The 18,335-nt window shown below is 50.6% G+C and overlaps 1 protein-coding gene across 5 annotated transcripts in view; it reads left to right on the top strand.

Annotated features, from left to right (window-relative positions):
• ACSF3 (acyl-CoA synthetase family member 3) overlaps positions 1–18,335 on the top strand; it is a 66,279-nt gene that overhangs the window by 17,213 nt on the left and 30,731 nt on the right. For all 5 annotated transcript variants that reach the window (XM_056360805.1, XM_056360801.1, XM_056360802.1 and 2 more), the window contains exon 6: positions 4,641–4,753. In XM_056360805.1, the coding sequence (XP_056216780.1) occupies positions 4,641–4,753 (113 nt within the window). The remainder of the gene's footprint in view (positions 1–4,640; positions 4,754–18,335) is intronic.

The raw sequence follows: 18,335 nt of genomic DNA, 5'->3' as shown, positions 1-18,335 counted from the left end.
CTCCCTTTGGTTAAAAACGTGGCCATCTGTCTGCCGAGCAACCCAGCCCACCACTATACCACCTTCTCCTCCCCGCATGCTGTCTGTGCAGGCATAGCACCATATGCATAGTCTTGGTCCCCAGTGTCCTGGGGGGACTGGTGTTACCCAGGGGGGCTGTGCTGGGCATCATGGCTTCCCACAGCATCCCAGTCCCCCGGGATGCAGAAGCCGTGCCCCTGCAGGGATCTCACAGGGAGAGAAGCCACAGCTCCCCTGTTCTGGCTCCTCTGCCTGAGAACAGCTCAGGGGCTGTGTGAAATGCAAACTCTAGCTTACTTCTGCACAGTAACTGTCATTCCTCCACCCCAGCCAGTCTTCCCTTCCTCCAGAAGTCTCATCCCTGCATGCAGGGAAACAAGATTCCCACCTGTATGAGCTTGAGCTGTCCGTGAGCCCCATGCCACAGGGTGACAGTGCTGAGATCACTTGAATGTCCCTGTGGCCTGATTATATTTGCTTTTAATTCATCTTCAGGAGGGAAGATGAGTGGAGGCTCTAGAAGTTTCCCAGGAGACAGAAGGAGAAAGGAAGTAAGACTGAAAGTGACATGGGCAAGACAGATGTTATCACCCAAAAGGGCAGCTCCTACTCCAGAGTTGCATGGCTCTGCTCCTGAATAGAGCTGAGGCAGGATCTGTGAGGGTACCAGTGTCTGCAGGGGAGCTGGGGGCAAATTCTGTTGTCCACCTACGAGCAGAGGGGCTGGTGACAAAGGCTGGCTGACCGTCACTCCAGCCACTGCCCAGGGGCTCACTGCAGCCCCAAGAGGGGAGAAAAGCATCTCACAAAGGTGTGGATCAGTGAGAGACCTTACAGAAAGAAGGATATAATCGAATAGGCTTGATTAATTTATTTCAGGAAGTGTCAGTTGGGAAGCAGATGGGTGAAGCTGAGGCATAATTTACTGGAGCTGTGAAAAAGCTTTTGATATAGTACCCCATTAGAGGCTGGGATGTAAGGTCACCAGGTACCACAGAGCATCCAGTGCAAGAGAGTCAGCTGAGAGTCAAATGCAATGAGGGGCTGGGTACAGGGCCTGGGCAGGAGGAAGAGTGAAGTATCCAGAAAAAAGACTTTAGACGGCACTGGTACTGGTGTTACAGGGACAGATGCTAGGCAGTGGTGACCACAGACCTGCACGCTGGCCAAAATGATTACTAGCTTTATTTTGAAAAAGGAGCACTGCAAGCTTTACCCTGTGCATAAGTCCAGGGGTCCTCACGCTTGCCAGGGGATTTCTTCTGGAGTGGAAGCAGCACATGTCCTTTTCTGCTGCTTCATGAGCCTCTGAGGAGAGGTTCTGGGGCTTTCCTTGCCCGCTTCCACCCGCTTGGTGTGGCTGGGGAAGGGGTGAGTCCTCGGAGCCTGCCTGTCCTGCCCATGTCACCCCAGTGTCTCTGGCAGTGTGGCACTGCTCTCCACCAGCAGCACAGGTCTGAAGGGGCAGGGACAGCAGACGGGGACTTTAATTTACAGAAGAAGAAAAGATGAAAGATATGAAAGATAAATGTTTGCTTGTATATGGTTAAAACCCTGCTTAAAATGCCTCTGTTTTCACCAGCTCTCATTCTAATCCCCCCTGGTGCTGTTACTGTGAAGGGAGATGAATAATTCATGGACACAGAATGCCTCACTGGGCCTAATCACCACTTTAATTGGAGGTTTAGATCAGAGGCGGCTAATAGCTCCTACAGCGGGGACTCCGTGTATTGTTGACAGTGAGATCGTTGAGTGCCTTATCGTTGGCCTGTTTCAATTCTCCCAGGACACCACTGCACATAACAGCATTGAGGTCCCCAGATACCGAAGGACACAGACCGCAGGGCCAATTAAATTTATCTGGGAAGAGCTGACAACTTTTTTAAACAGAGGAGAACTGGTGAAAGAATAATAGTGTCACTCCTTCCCGACTGCAGCCTGGCTGATGCTGGCTGAGCTGACACTGCGGGCATGTTGCCAGCATTTCTTAACATTCAGGAGCCTGCAAATTGGAGAGAGCTGGGAGGGAGCAAGAGGGGAAGGAGCAGGGATTTCTCCCCAGTTTCCCCTTGGGAGTATGGCTGGGCAAAAAAGGAAGCCAGTGCTGAGTGTTGACTGCCTTCTGATCACCCTTGATTGTGGTCTTGGTGAAGCCAGGACCTCTGGTGCTGTTCCTTTGGGAACAGGCTCAACCTTCTGCTGACCTGTTGGAGTCGGCACGGCATGCATCTTGACAAAGCAGATGGGCCTGAGAAGCTCCAGTCATTGTTTTTGCACAAATGTGATAAATACTGTCAGGTTCATGTAGCTCTAATCAATGTTGTGTGAGCATTTTCAGCCTTTACAGATGTTGATTTTTAAGTTTGTCATTTTTCCGAAATACCAGAAAGCCTCTTCCAGACTGAATATAAGGAAACAGCCCTCCATGAGGAACTTATCTTAAATGTTGGTTTTACTTTAGCTAAGTAGGAAATAAATTGATGGAGCTGTATTTGTAAGTGATCTGAAACACTGCATGGGGGATGTGTTGCCTTCTCTGTGTCTTCGGATTTCTTTGACAGTGCTGTGCTGATCTTTGGTAGTTCATTCTCAAAGCCTGAGACTAGAAGTGAGCACTAATCATTGAGTTCTGTAGCCTGTGCATCGGCCCATTACATTTCTGCATTGAGGTCGGTAGCTTGCACACAGGGAAGAAGCAGCCTTCCAGGAAGGCATCCACCTGATCTTGATTTGAAAGGTTCCAGAGATGGCAACCATGGCAGTTCATTGCACTGGTTACTGCTCCCTCCGTGAGCTTTGCAAGACTGACTCTGCAGTGTCTGCCTGCCGTCCCATGCCACATCTCGCAGGCAGGTTGGCATTTTTCATACTGGAGAAAACGTTCCCATAGAAGTCTAGAAGGTGGCTTCAGCAAGCTCGGCATGCAAACATTTGGTGTGTTTTCCATGACTTGGTACTTGCTTTGAGTCCTCCTGGAGTCTACCATGGCAGGTACCAGAGTGTTTGTAACACATAAATACCTCTACACAGCACCTCCGGACACTTCTTCTGGCTCATGCTTCTCCCTCCTTACCCTGCTGCAGTCTGCTGTCTCCGACTCCTGGCAGTGCCTGGCCACGAGAGGAGAGCAGCCCGGGCGATGCTTGTGGTAAGAGAAGGACCTGGCTGCATGTTGGCTGACCTGAATGCTGAAGGCAATTTCAAGCTGAACAGACATGCATCACAGAACTTGCCATGTCGCTTTCTGTTTATTTCTTGCCAGATTTGCTAATTGTTCGGGTAGTTTTGCTGCAATAAAATCTCACTCCCTCATAGTCCATCTGCTCTTAGCTGATCCTGCAGGGATGCCATAAATCTGGGCTACGACGACATATCTATTTCCATGGCAACTGACCGATGTAGCAAACAAAATCATGATGTCACGGTTATCGGATCTCCAGGGCTTGAACAGGAGAATGAGACCAGGACAGGGAAAATGCCACCGGAACCCAGATGCCTGAAATACAGAAGACAAGGGGCAGACAGTGCTGAGCTCCAGGTCTTGCACACCGTGCTCTAAGGACTTTCCAACGCCAAGCTGATACTAGCAGACCCAGAAAGCATCACCAGCTGGAGGCTCTCAGGGGGAAAAACTGATCATCTCTTAAAAAATCTTACTGATTTAAGCTCAGACCTGTCCAGTTCTCCTGAGCCGCAGGTTGCTGTTTGCTGATGTCTCTCTCCCCACTTGGCAGGAGGCAAAAGTCAAGGGCCTCATCTTGCAATGAAAGCCTCTTGTGCTGTTGATATGCAGAGCGAAACCTGCTGAGCCAGCAGATGCCCATGACTTCTGGTTGCTGCTGAGCCCAGAGCCCCCCATCAGACAGAGGTTGCAGCAACAAAGCTGCCCTTTCTTTTGTGCTTTCAGACGCTCACCAAGAAGAGCATGCACTAAACCAAGGGGTGGGAACGCTGCAGGCTGCAGGTAGGGGAGCTCTGGGTCACAGAACCATCTTGGAGCTTAATAGCAGTTGTTTGAGACACTGTGTCAGATTCCCTGGCTTTGAAAATTGAAACCTGTGGAAGAATGGTGTGGTTTTGATCTCTGCTTTTCTCCTGTGATGTTTTATATACAGTGTATTGATGTCTCATAAAACTGAGATAATCCCTTGCAATTCTCACACTGTTAAGCCTTTGCCTTCTCTGTCAGGTCCAGGCTATAGAGAAGCAGTGAGCCACTGTAGTAATCATTGTGCTCTTTCTTTTCGCATCTTTGTGTAGGTTTCACGGTGGTTTTTTTTTTAAAAAAAGACAGCTTCATTACTGAGCTACGAAGCTGTGCTGATGTCTTCAAAGAATGGCCAAGAGAGACTGTTCAGGGCTGGAGACACATTTGTTTTCCTAGGCATTTCCAACACTGCCTGCTCAGCGAACAACAGCGTATTGCACCGCAGTGACATTTGCATGCAGACATACGATATGATCGAAGCCTTCCTGAAGGGTAACCCCCTGCTAGGAAGTTCTTTAGTGCCAGCACAGTCTGCAGATGCCATTGATAGATGAGCAGCTGCTCTTTTGCATCCTCGATTTTGTTGTTTCCCAGAGGCTGTCCACTGTCTCAGTCTTGTTTTCTTTTGTAGGTTCTGTGGGCACCCCGCTCCCAGGGGTGGAAGTGCGCATTGCCACTGAGACCTTGAAGAACGGTGGTCGTTCCTACACCATCCATGCTCAGGGAGATGAAAAGAACACACAGGTAGTGCTCAGCCGTGTTCTCTGCTGCTTCGCTTTGTCTCATGAAAAGTTCTCTCCTCCCCAGCCCTTTGAAGCCCCAAGGACTGAGGCTTGCACTGCTGTTCTTCCCAGGAACTCAGTGATGTTATTTAAGAGTTTTCTCTTGCTTGTTTGTTTTGTTGTTGTTTGTGGTATTTTTTTTTTTTTATGGGCTACAATAGTCATGGTGCTTTAGGAACCACGCAAGGGTTGTCCTTGCATAGGTGAGCACCACCTGAGAGAACAGCACCCCTTGCATGGGGGTGGGAGGTGAAAGCAGCATAAGGGCTACAGGCTACAGTGTAAGATGATGGTAATTGTGTCTGCTAAGGCTGCTGATGACTGAGAGGAAAGTAGTGAGTTGAGCAGTGCCTGCGCTTTGAAAGCCAGGACAAAAAGCTGAAGTCTACTGTAGAAGGTAAGAACAAAGCATAGAAGGGGATTCAGATGGACGATTTTCTGGTCTAAAGAGTCACTAAATATCTGCAGTCTGCAGGGGAGGATGAGTGATTTCTCACCCTAGAAATAGGGTCTGTGTTTATTTCACTGGGTTTGATCAGAGGTTTACCAGTGAGAACTGGAAGGGCAGGACTGGTGGCCTTGAGGGTTGCATTCATTTTGAAACAGTGCAGGGGGAAACCCATCAGTTTTCCATGAAAGTCCAGCTCCATCTGCCAGGTGATATCTGCACCAGCAGTTCTGGTACCTCAGAAACTGGATATCCTTGATGGTGAAGCTGTTGGGCTTTTTTCCTTGTGAGCTGCCCCTCTGTTGGGGTGCTGGCCGTTCCCCGCTGCAGAAGCAGCCCCCAGCCCGGGGTCCAGGGTGTCTTGCTGCCTCAGCCCCTTTCTCTGTCTGAACAGGGTCTGCATTCCCGCTGCATCTTCTTTTGCACCCTCATTGCAGGTGCAGGTCATGTCGCCTCCAGCAGATCAATAGCCAGGTGATGTACGGACTCTGCTGAGTAGATAGATGCTGTATACCTGAGAGAAATTATGCCAGCAACCGTGTGCGCCGTGTGGGTGGGAGACAGGCAGGCATGAGATTCAACCTGAAATGTGTGGCTTCACTCATTTCTCTGGGGAAATAGCTTCTCATCTAGCCAGGTACATGTCAAGGGTTTGAAAGGAGCTTCCCGGTCTGTGGCAGGGCATACCAGGGACGCTGCTGGTGTTAAGTGCTGGTGAAAGGCTTGGAAAGCCTTTTTTTTTTTTTTTTCCTCTAGGTTATCTGTGCTGGCAGCTGGAAAAGCCAGTGGGATCATGGGCAGCCCCATGTGTGGGTTGTAGTCAGGCTGCAGCAGGTTATGTTCTGCATTCTGATGCTGTAATGAAGTGCTGGATCCCACCCCAAACATGCAAAACAAGCCCAGGGGAAAGCTGAGAGGGGGGACCACTCTGGCCAGGGATTCTGACTCTTATTAAAAAAAAAAAAAAAGTTTGCTGCTTCTTACTCTGTGCCACTGCTGTGGCATGGCAGAGCAGTGGGCAAAGCAGGAGACCTGGAGCAGCGCATCAGTGCAACGCTCAGTAAGTAGGAAGCAGTGTCTCTGTTTTGTCACTTTGCTGGATGAGTGTTATGTTTCACGGTTTTGTCCCCTCATCCTGGAGTTAGATCTTGGCCATTTTTTTCCACTTGTGTGGAACTGAGATATGAAATATGTGTCCATTTTAATAATGATCCTATAATGCTTTTTTTACCCTAAGGGATGCCTAGGTGCTTTACAAATTAAGTCTCAGACACAAGAATCCCCAAAGTGTAGCTACTTCCAGGATAAAACATAGACATTGTTCTTCTAAATTATGAGAGGAAAAATAGGTAATTTTTTTTTTCCTGCTCAATACTCCTTCCCCTTCTTTCTGGTTGTATTGAGTGACCAGAGAAGGGGAGCCCAGATGACCTGTGTCTGGTGCTGGAAACCCACCTCCCCCAAAGTGCTCCAGAGAGCTCAGGCTCACATAACTTTTCTCTGGCTTCAGGCTGCTTGAGTTTATATTTGGGGCAGAGGAATTGCCCTTGTATCTCAGCCGTTTCTCACATGCACCCTTCAGTCCCCGGCGCAGGCAGCTGAGGTCCATACCAATGTCTCGCAGTGCTCCCAGGAGCTCCCGCCAGTGCTGGCGTTGGCCCCGCACCCCTTGCTAATGGCTGGCTTTCCATCAGGCTCTCCCTTGGGTTTATTTTGGGTGTTCTGGTGAATTCTCAAGACATCAGCTGGGGAGGACGTGGGGAGATGGTAGAGTTTGCCTTGGGCATTGGCTGATGGGTAGGTAACTCTGAAAGGCTCTCCCTATCTCACTCACCTTGACCCTTGTCCCAGCTTAACTGGGAGTTTCTTCTTGATAAAGGGAGAGAAATGGTCCCATCTGCTTAAGGCCATTGTAGGAGACGGTGGCTGGCTGGGTACCTCCAGGACATCCACAGCATTTCAAGGAGCAGAGCAGAGCTGGCTGCCTCTGTCCCTGAGCTGCCAGAAGGGCCATGGCAAGGTGGGAAAAATGGTCTCCGCTCTCAGCATGTCTTGGCACAGAGGGGTGCGTGGAGATGCCAGGCGTTTGGTTTTTATATGGAGTGTGACTTTCCATCGTAGCCCGCTTGCGGGCAGGTGGCAGCCGCGGTGGCACACCTCTTCTCCCAGTGATGGTGTAATTTAACTGCTTCACACCTGCGGTCACAGGCAGAAAGCCTCACCTGCTGCTTGTTCCTGCCCTGAGATGCTGCTGCTGGCACACTGTGTGCATCATGCTTGGTTAATAATTTATGTCAGAAGAGAGTATGTCAGTGGAATTTATTTAAAACAAGGAGGATCTGACAGTCTGAGTGCTCATCACGCTCCACCACTCTAAGAAAGGCCTGGCTCTGTTTAAAACCAGCTCCTGCATGGCAAAGGGGCTGTCCCTGGGATGAGAAGACCCAGTTGATGTCACCCTCTCTGCCTGTGCCACTGGAGGACCCTGGTGTGGCCTTTTCCTTGTCTCTTATGAAAAGAGATAAAGAAATACTTCTCACCTCCCTCGCAGGAGGGCTCTGAGGCTTACAGCATGTTGGTCGAGGACTAGGATGACAGTGGCGTGGACCTGGCAAAGGCAGAGGGGTCCCAGTGTAAGGACAGTGGCGGGGGGGCTGGTGGCAGGAGGCACACAGCCCTCCCAGTGCCTGCCTGCCTGGGTTTGAAACAAGCATCCACAGCCCCATCCCTGCTCTGGGCATTTCTCTCTGGTTTGGCATTGATACTATGAAAAATTACCAAATGTCACATAATGGATTGCTGGAAAAAAACACCTCCCAGCAGCTGGGCCGGCGCAGGGAGCGCCTGCCGTCTGCCACAGTTATATGACTTTCAGGGCAGGGACCTCTCTTTGTACACAGAAAGCGCAGTGCACATCTGTGCCGCTGCACAGATGATAATGAAACTGCCAAGCCAGAGCCAGTCCTGGCCGCAGTGGGGACACGGGGCTGTGTTGTGGGGCAGCCGTGCTGTGGGGTGGCCATGCCTGGCAGTACAGAGGGCTAAGGGTGAGCACTGAGGGCAAGATCTGGTTGGGATGCTGAGCGCCCTGATAGGAGTTGGGCTCCAAGGCATCTCTTCTCACCAGCCTTTCGGCTCCTAGGTGATCTTCATGCCGGGGGTTAGGCGCATTGTCAGGGCAATCTGCGAGGCGTTGACACCTTGGCTCTGCTGTGCAGAAACCCTCCCGACTGCGAGCAGAAAGAGTGCCTGCCTTTGCCAAGGAAAAGATTTGCTTAGCTGTATGAGCCTTGCAAGGTCACCGCCTTCCCCGCTCGTGTTGGGCTGAGGTTTCTGCCTTCTGCTCCCCTCTTGACAACAGAAGACAGCGAGACTTTTGCTGAGCTGTTTCTTCCCCACTGACACTGTCTCTCCCATTAGATGGCGGGGCATCGCACCGGTTCCTTTCATGCCACCCTTTGGACATGTTTGGGTGTCCTGCCGCAGTGAGATGCAAACGGGAGCTCAGCGGCATCGCGGCAGTGGCAGAGGAAGGTGTGTGGGTGGCTGGAGCTGGGAGGTGGGGAGTGTTTCTGCTCTGCCATCCGGTAACTGCCTGAGCTTGCAGCAGGGGACTGCTGTAATTTGCAAAGCTGGTTTCTGGCACACCCTGAAGATCAATAATCTACTTAGCTGAAAGTTTGCTGGATCTCTGTTCTTCCCTTCATTTTCTCCCATCCCTTGATTAGAGTGCTGGATTCCTTTCATGCACGTGCTCCAGCCCTTCAATCTCCTTGCAGCTCTCATGAGCCTTGTGCTCCATTGCACCCGGTTTGCTCAGGTTTTCTGGCTGGCTTTTGTGCTGCTTCTGCTAATTGCTGCCACACGTTGGGCTGCAGGCTGGTTGACGGAGCTGACATGGAGCCGTGTGTGATCAGGCTGTCACCCATGCCCTGCCTGAATCTGCACCATCACTGCCAACGCCGAAGCAAGGTGCTCCAGCCCTATGAGATCCCCTCACTGCGTGGTCTGTTCCCAGCTGAGGATGCTCTGTAACCTGGTGTGGGACAGGGCCATCTGCGGTGGGGCCATGTGGGCAGGAGGTGGCACTTGCCATTGGTGTCACAGTGACACAGTGTCCCCCAGCTCCTGCCTGTGCAGGAGCATGGTGATGCAGAGCATGGTCCCTTGGAGACATACTGTCCTTCGAGTGCTTGGAGAAGTGCTTCCCCTCTGACGCATCCCTGGAGAGCAGAGGTGTGGAGGTGGATGTCAGGAGACGGCAGCAGCTTTGCCTGCTTTGAGCCATCCCAGCTATCACTCCTGCAGCCGCTCATGTCCAAAGCAGTTCCTAAACTTTCAACCTACCTTAAGCAGCTGCCTGTTGAGTCTGTCTGACCATATAGGCAGGCTCAGTAATCTTTACCCACGGCCCTGGATGCTTTTTCTCCTGTTTCCCCCCACCCCCACCCCCTTGAACTTTTGGCAGCCCAGGGATCTCGCTCTCCCCATGCCTGGCTCTGGTACACAGGAAAGGGTTACAGCTCTCCAGTGCTGAACGTTTCAGTTTGCTTTGTTCAGTGCAATGCATATTTCATATGCTTAGCTTCCCAGCTGGCAGAGGCCTGGAAACCCTGCAAGCTGTCGGGTATTGTCTCTCTCCTTCTTTATTTGTTTGTTTGTTGGTTGGTAGGTTTTTTGGGTTGTCATTTTTGTTGATTTTTTTTTTTTCTTTTTCCCCAGATTGTTCACTCACACGAAAGCCAAACCCTAGTCCCTGACAATAGGGGTCTATCAATAGATAAATGGTTTCACAGCTGTATCTAATGCAGTGCGCTAGCCAGGGCTTTTATGGCAAGTAATTTTCTTGTGATGAGGCTGCGGAGGGAGCTGTGCAGGACGTATGGGTTGCAGGAGCTGGCAGCAGGAGGACGCTGCAGCCATGGGCTTTTCTCGTCGCCCCTCACCCCCCCCAGGTTGTAATTGTCTCGTTGTTTATCCATATGCAAGCTGTCGTCCTGGACTGGAACCGGCTCGGCTGCGGCCATCCCTTCCGAAAGCCACCAGTATGTCCTGGCCCCTCCTCCCCGTGCCCCCTGTGTCTCTGCCATCTGCTAGCAGCTTGCTGCTGGTTGCCAGCACCTCTGCAGGGCTGTGGGTGTTGGGGGCAGCTGGCACCGTCACCCTTTGTTATGACCGGAGGTCTTGGCTGTTGATGCCCCTGTGGAGAGGACCAGGAATGGCTCCACCTCACTGACATTCAGCCCAGATCTCTGGAGAAGCGGTGGGGAGGTGCTTGGTCACCACTGAGCTGCCAGGGTTGTCTTGGAGGCTTCCTCCAAGGTCTGGGCACCCCCCATGGCTGCTGCCTCTGGGGGTGGGTGCCGTGGACCTTTTGCATCTCCCCATCTTTTGCTGACCCAAGGAGGAGCATCGTGAATGCTCCATCCCTGGAAATATTCAAGGTCAGGTTGGACCGGGCTTCGAGCAACCTGATGTAGTTGATGTCCCTGCTCCTTGCAGGGAGATTGGGCTAGATGTCCTTTAAAGGTCTCTTTCAACCCAAACTTCTCTATGATTCTATGACTTGGATACTTGGCACCTCTCTGGGCCAGGTCCCACATAGAGGTGCTGTTGCACATGTACCTCTTGTGTGGTTGATTCTTCTTTCTCATCCATCCAGGTATTTTGAAGCAGCTGGTGCAGATGTACCTGGCTCTTCTCCGGTGTGTAGCTCCTGAAGCTAGAGATAGGCACGTGCCAGCTGTGACTGGCATTCCTGAAAATGGACAGGTATGGACATGCTGGTGGGGATGTGACCACCTGGCCCAGGGAGCCACCCTGGTTTGTTCCTTTCCTATCCTGATAAGACCTCAGCCTAAACCAGTTTGTTCTTTGTCCTCAGTGCTCCTACACTTCCCAGACATCTCTCCTCCCGATGGTACAGTTTTCCATCTGTTTTTTTATCCCTGCTGCATCCCATCTGCAGGTACTGGTACCTCCCGCAGGTCTCTCGGTGATGAACCTTACCTCCAGTGTCCCAGTTCCATCTACCATCAGCGGCTTGCTGCTATAGGTGCAGGACATGCCATATGGTGCTGAAGCCCCTTACAGTGCCTTCATCAGGACAGCAAGTCACTGATTCAGGGTCACGCTGTGACTTGAGACTTGGGGTGACATTCAAGTTGAGCGATGGAGAGCTGGAGGCTGGCTAGCGAGGCTGGCTGGCTACCATAGGGGCTTGCGGGATGCTTTGGGCTTAGTCTCCTCTACCTGGGTCTTGGCCCCACCTCATGAATCTTGCTCTCAGCCCTGTGACCTGTCCCGTCAGTAGCCACCTTCTGGGCAGGCAGCGTGGGGAATGTGTTGTTGAAGGCAGCCTGAATCAGATCTGCTGCTTTTCTTCTATCTGGAACATCATTCCTCAGGTTTTCTGGTGCAATCCACCTTTGGTAAACTCAAGCTGTGCGCATTTTTTCCCATTTTCCATTTGCCTCTGCTCCTTCCAAAAACTCCTTCCAAAGCCTTCACAGTGTTAGACACTGCAGTTGTGTATGTTCCCGTTACAATTTCTGTTTCACTATGTTCCTCTCGTCTCCTCGGTATCCTATTTTGTGTCCTGCCCAAGTAATTCAAGTTTCTCCACTTGGTTGCCCAGGCTGCTTTCATTACTGTATAAACATTTTAGTTGCTTCTCATTGATCTCATCCAGTTCTTTAGTCAACTCAGTCAGTAATTGCATTCTCATAGGTATTTATATCTCCTTCCTTCTTTCTGTCTGTCCTCTGATTATTTTTTTTTTTAATTTGTGAAAATAGCTGCGTTTTATTTCCTCCTGGTAGTAGAAGTGGAGGGAGGCAAATTGTGTTAGCATCATGTCCCTTTGTTTCTTAGCTGAAAAGTTTTCTTATCCCAGGAGCAGCCTTGATTCCAGAAGACTATTTTCTTGCACATTGAAATTGAATCTGTCAAGAAGAACCCTCTTTCCACAAGTCTTCCCTTTGAGCTAACCTTTGTCGTAGCACCCTCAAGATCTCTGTCCATCTCTTTATTATTGTTTTATGCTTTCATTTCTCCTTGTAGCAGGGGGATGACCGGTCCCTTTCACTAGGCTGGCAGTCCTGGTTCTCCCAGCATGAGTGACAAGAGATGGGTGGATTCTTCTCTCATCCCATCTTGGCTAGTGTTGGTCTTCAACCCTTTTCTGTGTCCTTGCCTGTGCCAGGAGAGCCTGGGAGATTGGGGTGTTCATGTTTGGTGTTGGGAGGCACGGGATGAAAGCAGGTCTCCTGCCAACACAGTTGCTGGTGCTTGTTTCTGCTTGATTTTTGCAACTTCACAGGTGAGTCCTTCTGAGCTATGGGTTCAGGCTGCGTGCCTCCTCCCATGATATGCCTGTTGGACTTCCATTGGGTTGTGGAGGCTGTCGCTGCTGTAGCGTGTCTTGGAGATGTTTGCAAAAGAGCCCTGGATGTGGTGGGGAGATGCTGAAGCACAGAGACCAGAAGAAAAAGGGACGATCTCTGCCCCAGAGCGCTTCCAGCCAAAGGAAGGAGGCACTGGCTACTGCGGGATGGCTTAGCACAAGGAAGCAATTAGAGGCAGCGTGATCGTCTGTAGTCACAGCACATCACAGCCTTGCTGACCTCAACTTTTAAGTGAGGCTTATGAAAAACGAACCGAAGGTGGGCTGCTAATTGAATCCTTGCCTGGTCCTCTGCCTGCCCCCGAGCACAAAATCAGAGCGGGCGTTGTGAGGGCACGTCAGGAGCCTTTGTCTAATGAAGAGAGCTGAGGGAGTGGGAAGATGTGCTGACATCTCGCCTCGTTTATTATCTTCTGAAGCCTGCAAACAAGAGGGATGAGAACAGCAGCGTGGAGAGCTGATGGCGTTTCTGGAATAGTGTTACATGTCTAATTTATGGTGTTAATATAGATCAAGAAGTTTTGGGTCCATGGAGCAACTGCAGGGAGGACTGACCTTTCCCAAACTGTTTTCTGTGGTTCTTTTGGGATCATCTGGAGTTAATCAGTCCTGGTAACTTTCAAAAATCAGTATTGCCTAAAAATATATACAGTCACTTTTGTTTTCAGTGGAGCAACATTTGCTTTAAGTAGAGGGCTGGGTTTTCTGAAAATAAGTTTCAGTGTTCCAGCTCCACTGTGCACCAGTCTTGCTTTTAAATTTATAACCCTCCAAAATGAAAAGTAAATTGATTGTGTTATTCCCAGCCCTTTTATAAAAGTTAACATTGCAAAAACAGATGTGAAATGTGGCCTTGTAGATTACAGCCTGGGTTTGGGGTTTTTTGGTTGGGTTTTTTTTCCCCTCTTTCTCTCTGTGCTGTGTCCCCAAGGAGCAGAAATCTGCCTTTTTCCAGCAGGAGGAAAATTGTTCTGTGTCTAAATTGCCTCCTGCTAGCCTTCTGCAGGATGCTGCAGGACACGGAGCTCAGAGGAGCGATAATGCTTTTACAAAACCAAGCAACTTAGCAGGGAATTTTTAATTATGAATGTGCATGAGAGTTCAAATTGCCTGGGAATTTGGTAATGCTCTAGCAAGCCTCACACCTTTAGGACATCCATTCAAATATGGCCCAGGGAGACAGTGATTAAAAGGCACTGTCAAGCAGATTATTGGTTTCCAGCTTCCTTTTGGAGGCAGGTGAGCATGCCATCACCCACCGTACCAGTTCTGGATGTAGCGTGATCCCCAGGTCTGGAAAAGCAGTCTGAGCAAAGCCTGGAGCTCCCATGCTTTCTCCAGGTCAGTGGGGGCTGAGCTGTTGGATGCTGTATTGGGGCAGGGCTTTGCTCTATTGCAGCACTCTGGGCCACCAAAATCTTGAAAGGGCGGGTGAGTGGTCTCATGAGGGACAGGGCCTGTGTCTGGAAGCGCTGGTAGCAGGCAAGCTTCGGCAGCAGTGTGGTGGTGAGTGTGGCAGGGCACCCATGCTCCGCAGCTTCACCCTGGGGTGCCAGGGGCAGGCGCGGCAGTACTTTGGCTTCATTATTTTATTTTCCATGCTCTGGTATGTTTAAAAAAAAAAACAAACCCAAAAAAACCAACAACCCACAATGGAAAAAAGTTACTACTTTGCGAGAACTGCTAAAAGGGCTTCATCACTTCCATAAACCTCATGCATATAAATTATTGTCTTCTATTAGTCACTTAAAAGGCTAGGTTGCTTAATTATTTTGATCACAGTAATCACTTATTTACAAGGTGGGGAAAAATGCCAAGCACTTCCAAAGCTGAGCAGTGCAGTAGGGCTGTGGCGGAGGCGGCAGGGCTGCAGAGGCATTTCTTTCCTCCCCACAAATGTAAATGCTTTTGCTTTTCTTGGTTGTTACCAGTGATGGTGCCCAGCCGGTGCATGCCCCAGGCTATTCTCTCCTGCTCTGGCAGCAGTGGTGTGAAAGAAGCTGGGCTGCTCAGAGCCCAGCATGGTGGGAGCTGTGGGCGCAGGCTGGCTGCTGGGAACTGGTTCTTCATGCAACCAGGACCGCGGAGGGTTTGGAAAGTGGGCAGGAGGGTGGAACAGGGAGTGGGGACCTAGGGACAGAGGTGTAAGTAAAGAAGAGTAAAAGGAAAATGATCGTTCTGCAGGGTAAGAAGACCCCCTTGCGGTGCCCTGCTCCTCTTCAGCCCATTCAGGCAAACTGCTGTTCTGCAACTGCACTGTCTTGTGCTTCTGGGGCATGAGAGTTGCAAGGTCCTTTTTAACATCCCTCCTGAAGAAGATGCTCTGATCCGCAGCCTTTGGTACTCACCCAGGAAAGAGGTTCAGATTATTATTTTTGGGGGGGTGCGGGGAAGGAGGGGTCTGGTAGAAGTTAAATGTGTCCTGAAACTTACTGTTTGCAGCCTGAAGAAGGTGTTTGGCTTTTTTCCTAAAACCTTGTCTGTTTTCCTCCCAATCCTATCAGCCCAATAACAAGTTATTACCTCCCCTTAAAGCCTCGCCTTCCAGCTTTCACTCTGCGGCTTCCACATGTTTCTGCTTAGGAATCCACCGTGCCTCCCCTGCTTCCCAGCGAAAAACGTGCTGCTCTGAGCCTACCTCCATAAAAGCCCCTAATTCCATTACAGTCCATTACAAGCTCCTCTCCCGCAGTTCCCGGAGGAGCGTGGGGCAGCGTATATCAGAGACCGCAAGAAAACAAATGGCCACTTTGAACAAATCCCAGGGCCGCTTGCCAAGCGGGGATTCCCAGCTATTTACAAACTGCCCTCGCTTCCTTCTTAATAAAGAGGTAAAATGGAAGCAGGGAAAATATGAATTTTATAATCACTCAGTTTTAGTCCTTCAAAGGATTTATTACAACCTTTTATTTTCATGCGTGGAAAATGTAATCTTATCTATAGTATGCCGGCTGGCCCAGCTCAACTTGCCGAATCGGTTTTACAGCAGAAAGCTATCAAACGGCAACCTTCGGGGGCACGCTGTGCCTGGGTGTTAAAGTTGCTCGAATGCATTAAAGCGGTTGAAACATGCATTAAAATATAGCACTGGGAGAGGAGGATATCTGTGCAATTAGCAATCTGATGCTTTCAGCAGCTGCTTGCAACGTCGATCCAGTGTATCAACAACGGGTGCCGCTGAGATTTGACAAGGAAGGAAACAAACAGACTAGCCATGCTGCTGCCACCAAAATCCTGCTTTCAAAGTGGGTTAGCAGCCAGCTAGCTTGGTGTACGTGGGATTTTAGCAGGGATCAGATGCAAGGGGTTGTAGGAGCTAAATGCCTTGAACTTTGAATTTTAATTTATGCTGTTTGTAAGCAGCAGAAGCTGCTGGCACTGGGGTGGTTTGTGTCCCCTCTGCTACACTGGGGAGCAGTGCCGGTGACATTCGGAGTTCAGCAAGCAAAATCCTATTAAGATAACGTCACGGCCTTTCTGTTTTACTGTTTGCAAGCCAGCTATAACATCATTAAATTACACAACAGGGAGGTGCCTGCTGCCAAGGAGCTCTGCTCGAGATAAGATGTGGGTTGAGCCGCTGCCAAAATTTGAGTTGATATGACAAGAAATTTGGAGCTGGTTCAAGGCTTGATTCACACAAGACATTGCAGCGTGCAGGTAAACACTGTGCAGGATTGGTCCCAGGGGCAGCTCTGCTGCTCTGATCCGGGGCACGGTGCAGGTGGGGCTGGCACTGTGCAATGCCTGTGCAGGGCAGGGCTCAGCTGGGCAGGCGGGGGCTGGAGACACTTCTAGTAGCCAAATTTCCACCCGTTCTCGTGTTCAGCGCCGACAAGCAGAAGACAAAATCTGGCAGGATCTGTAGATGAAGCTCAGGCAACTGTTCACAGGTCTTCACCGTTCTTACCTCTGCCAGCCCCTCCCCAGCCCTTTTGGGGGAGTCAGAAGCGGCCTGACGGCTAAAGGGATTAACTTTGCAGGCTCGCACTAGTAATTAAAGCGCCTTTAATGTGAGGGTGATTTTGATAGTCAGTTATCTCTAGCTGAGAAGGGGCGGATGGGATACAGTGGTGGCGGCGTTTGCACAGCGTTTGCAGGGAGATGGGTGGTGGAGTTTCCCCCTGGGAGGAAAGGTGTTGCTGGCACGGTTGTAAAGACTGGGTTACGTGATGGGCAAAACTGGAACTGGGAATACTGTGGGCACTGGGTTGCTCAGGGAAGTTGCTTGTTTTCTGATTCCATGGCTGGAGGAAAAGGAACGAGAAGAAAAAGCTGCATTGTAAAACTACATGCAGCCTCTGTAACAGCACTGAAACCCTGCCTTGCTGGTCCTGTGTCACCCACCACATCCCTGCCATGCTTGCCCACGCGGGCTTTGTGCCTCTTGCCCTTTTGCTGCTGCAGGTATGGAGGTTTGGGCCTGGGCTCTCCTGACTTCACGTTTCTCTGTGCTGTCCTGCTTGTGGATGGTCTGGTCTTCAGGCTCCCTCTTTCAGATCCCCAGGGGAGAACTCATCCAGCACCATCTTCACCTTGCCATCACTCAGCAAAACTCTTGTCATCAGCATTAATGAGCTTTTCTCCTGCAGCATCTTCCAGGCAGTGGGGATGATGCACAGCCAGAGCTCCGGGGGCTCAGCCCAGCCCGGGACACACAGAGGCATGTAGGCAGTTCTGTAGAAGTGCCTGGGCTGTATGGGCAGAGATCCTCATGTCACCCCATCCTCCAAGACAGGACATCAGGAAGGAACGACTTAAAACAAAAATTGTGCCTTAAAAGCAGCTTTCTAAGTATTTTACATTAGAGGAGCTTTGTTTCCATCCAAAGGCTGTGCTGAGACACAAAGCCTGCCCTGCTCTGCGACTCTGCTTGGCACTCCAGTTCTGCTATTACTGCTTTCCCTTGTGGCTGCGTTTCTGGCATTGCTGTCTTTTGGGGTCCCAGATGTATCTTGGCCGTGTTGCAGCAGCTCAAGTACAAAGTGGCTCGGAGTTCCTGTTACTGGAATGTTCTTTGCAAAGGGATGGAGCAACGTGTACAAGCACATCTCGCGGTGACCTTCCATCCCAGGAGTGGCTTTGCACATCTTCCCTGCAAAGGACTTTAGGTTGCCGCAGTCCCACAAGTAGTGTGATGTTTGTGCCTCTCTAGTGCCTCATCCCATAGCCTGCCTCTGTCCTTATAACTAAAAAGCGATGTACGTGCAGCGGAGATGAGATACCATGCCATGTCAGGCAAGCCTGTGACCTTCCTGTGATTCTCCAGTTTCCATAACAGCAGGATGTTTGTTTTGTTGCCGTAGAAAACCTGCCCGTGCAGGTTTGCAGGGTGCTGAGTTGTCACTACAAGCGTTTGCCTTCTAGTGAGCCTGAAAGGAGCCGCGTGTTCCGGAGAACAAATCAGATGGTGTTTCCTGCCACCTCCTCAGGAAAAAAAAAGTGTTAGATTGACAGTTTTGGAAAACCAAGTTTTCTATCTATCAACAGAGCAGACAGCAGCGTGGCACAGCCATGGGAGCGCATCGTCCCCTGCTTCCCCCTGCCTCACGGTGGCGGCCCCCAGGCTGCATTGCCTGGCTGTGGTGTGCAGGACAGTGGTCCTCGCCCCTGAGACACCAGATCCAGTGCATCTAGAGCGAGTGGTGGCGGTGCCTTCAACATCAGATGAGGATCCGATCTCACAGCTGC

Source organism: Falco biarmicus, chromosome 15 (assembly GCF_023638135.1).
Source record: "Falco biarmicus isolate bFalBia1 chromosome 15, bFalBia1.pri, whole genome shotgun sequence".
Classification (NCBI taxonomy): Eukaryota; Metazoa; Chordata; class Aves; order Falconiformes; family Falconidae; genus Falco; species Falco biarmicus.
Note: the sequence above shows the minus strand (reverse complement) of the source record. Positions and strands in the feature narration are given on the sequence as shown.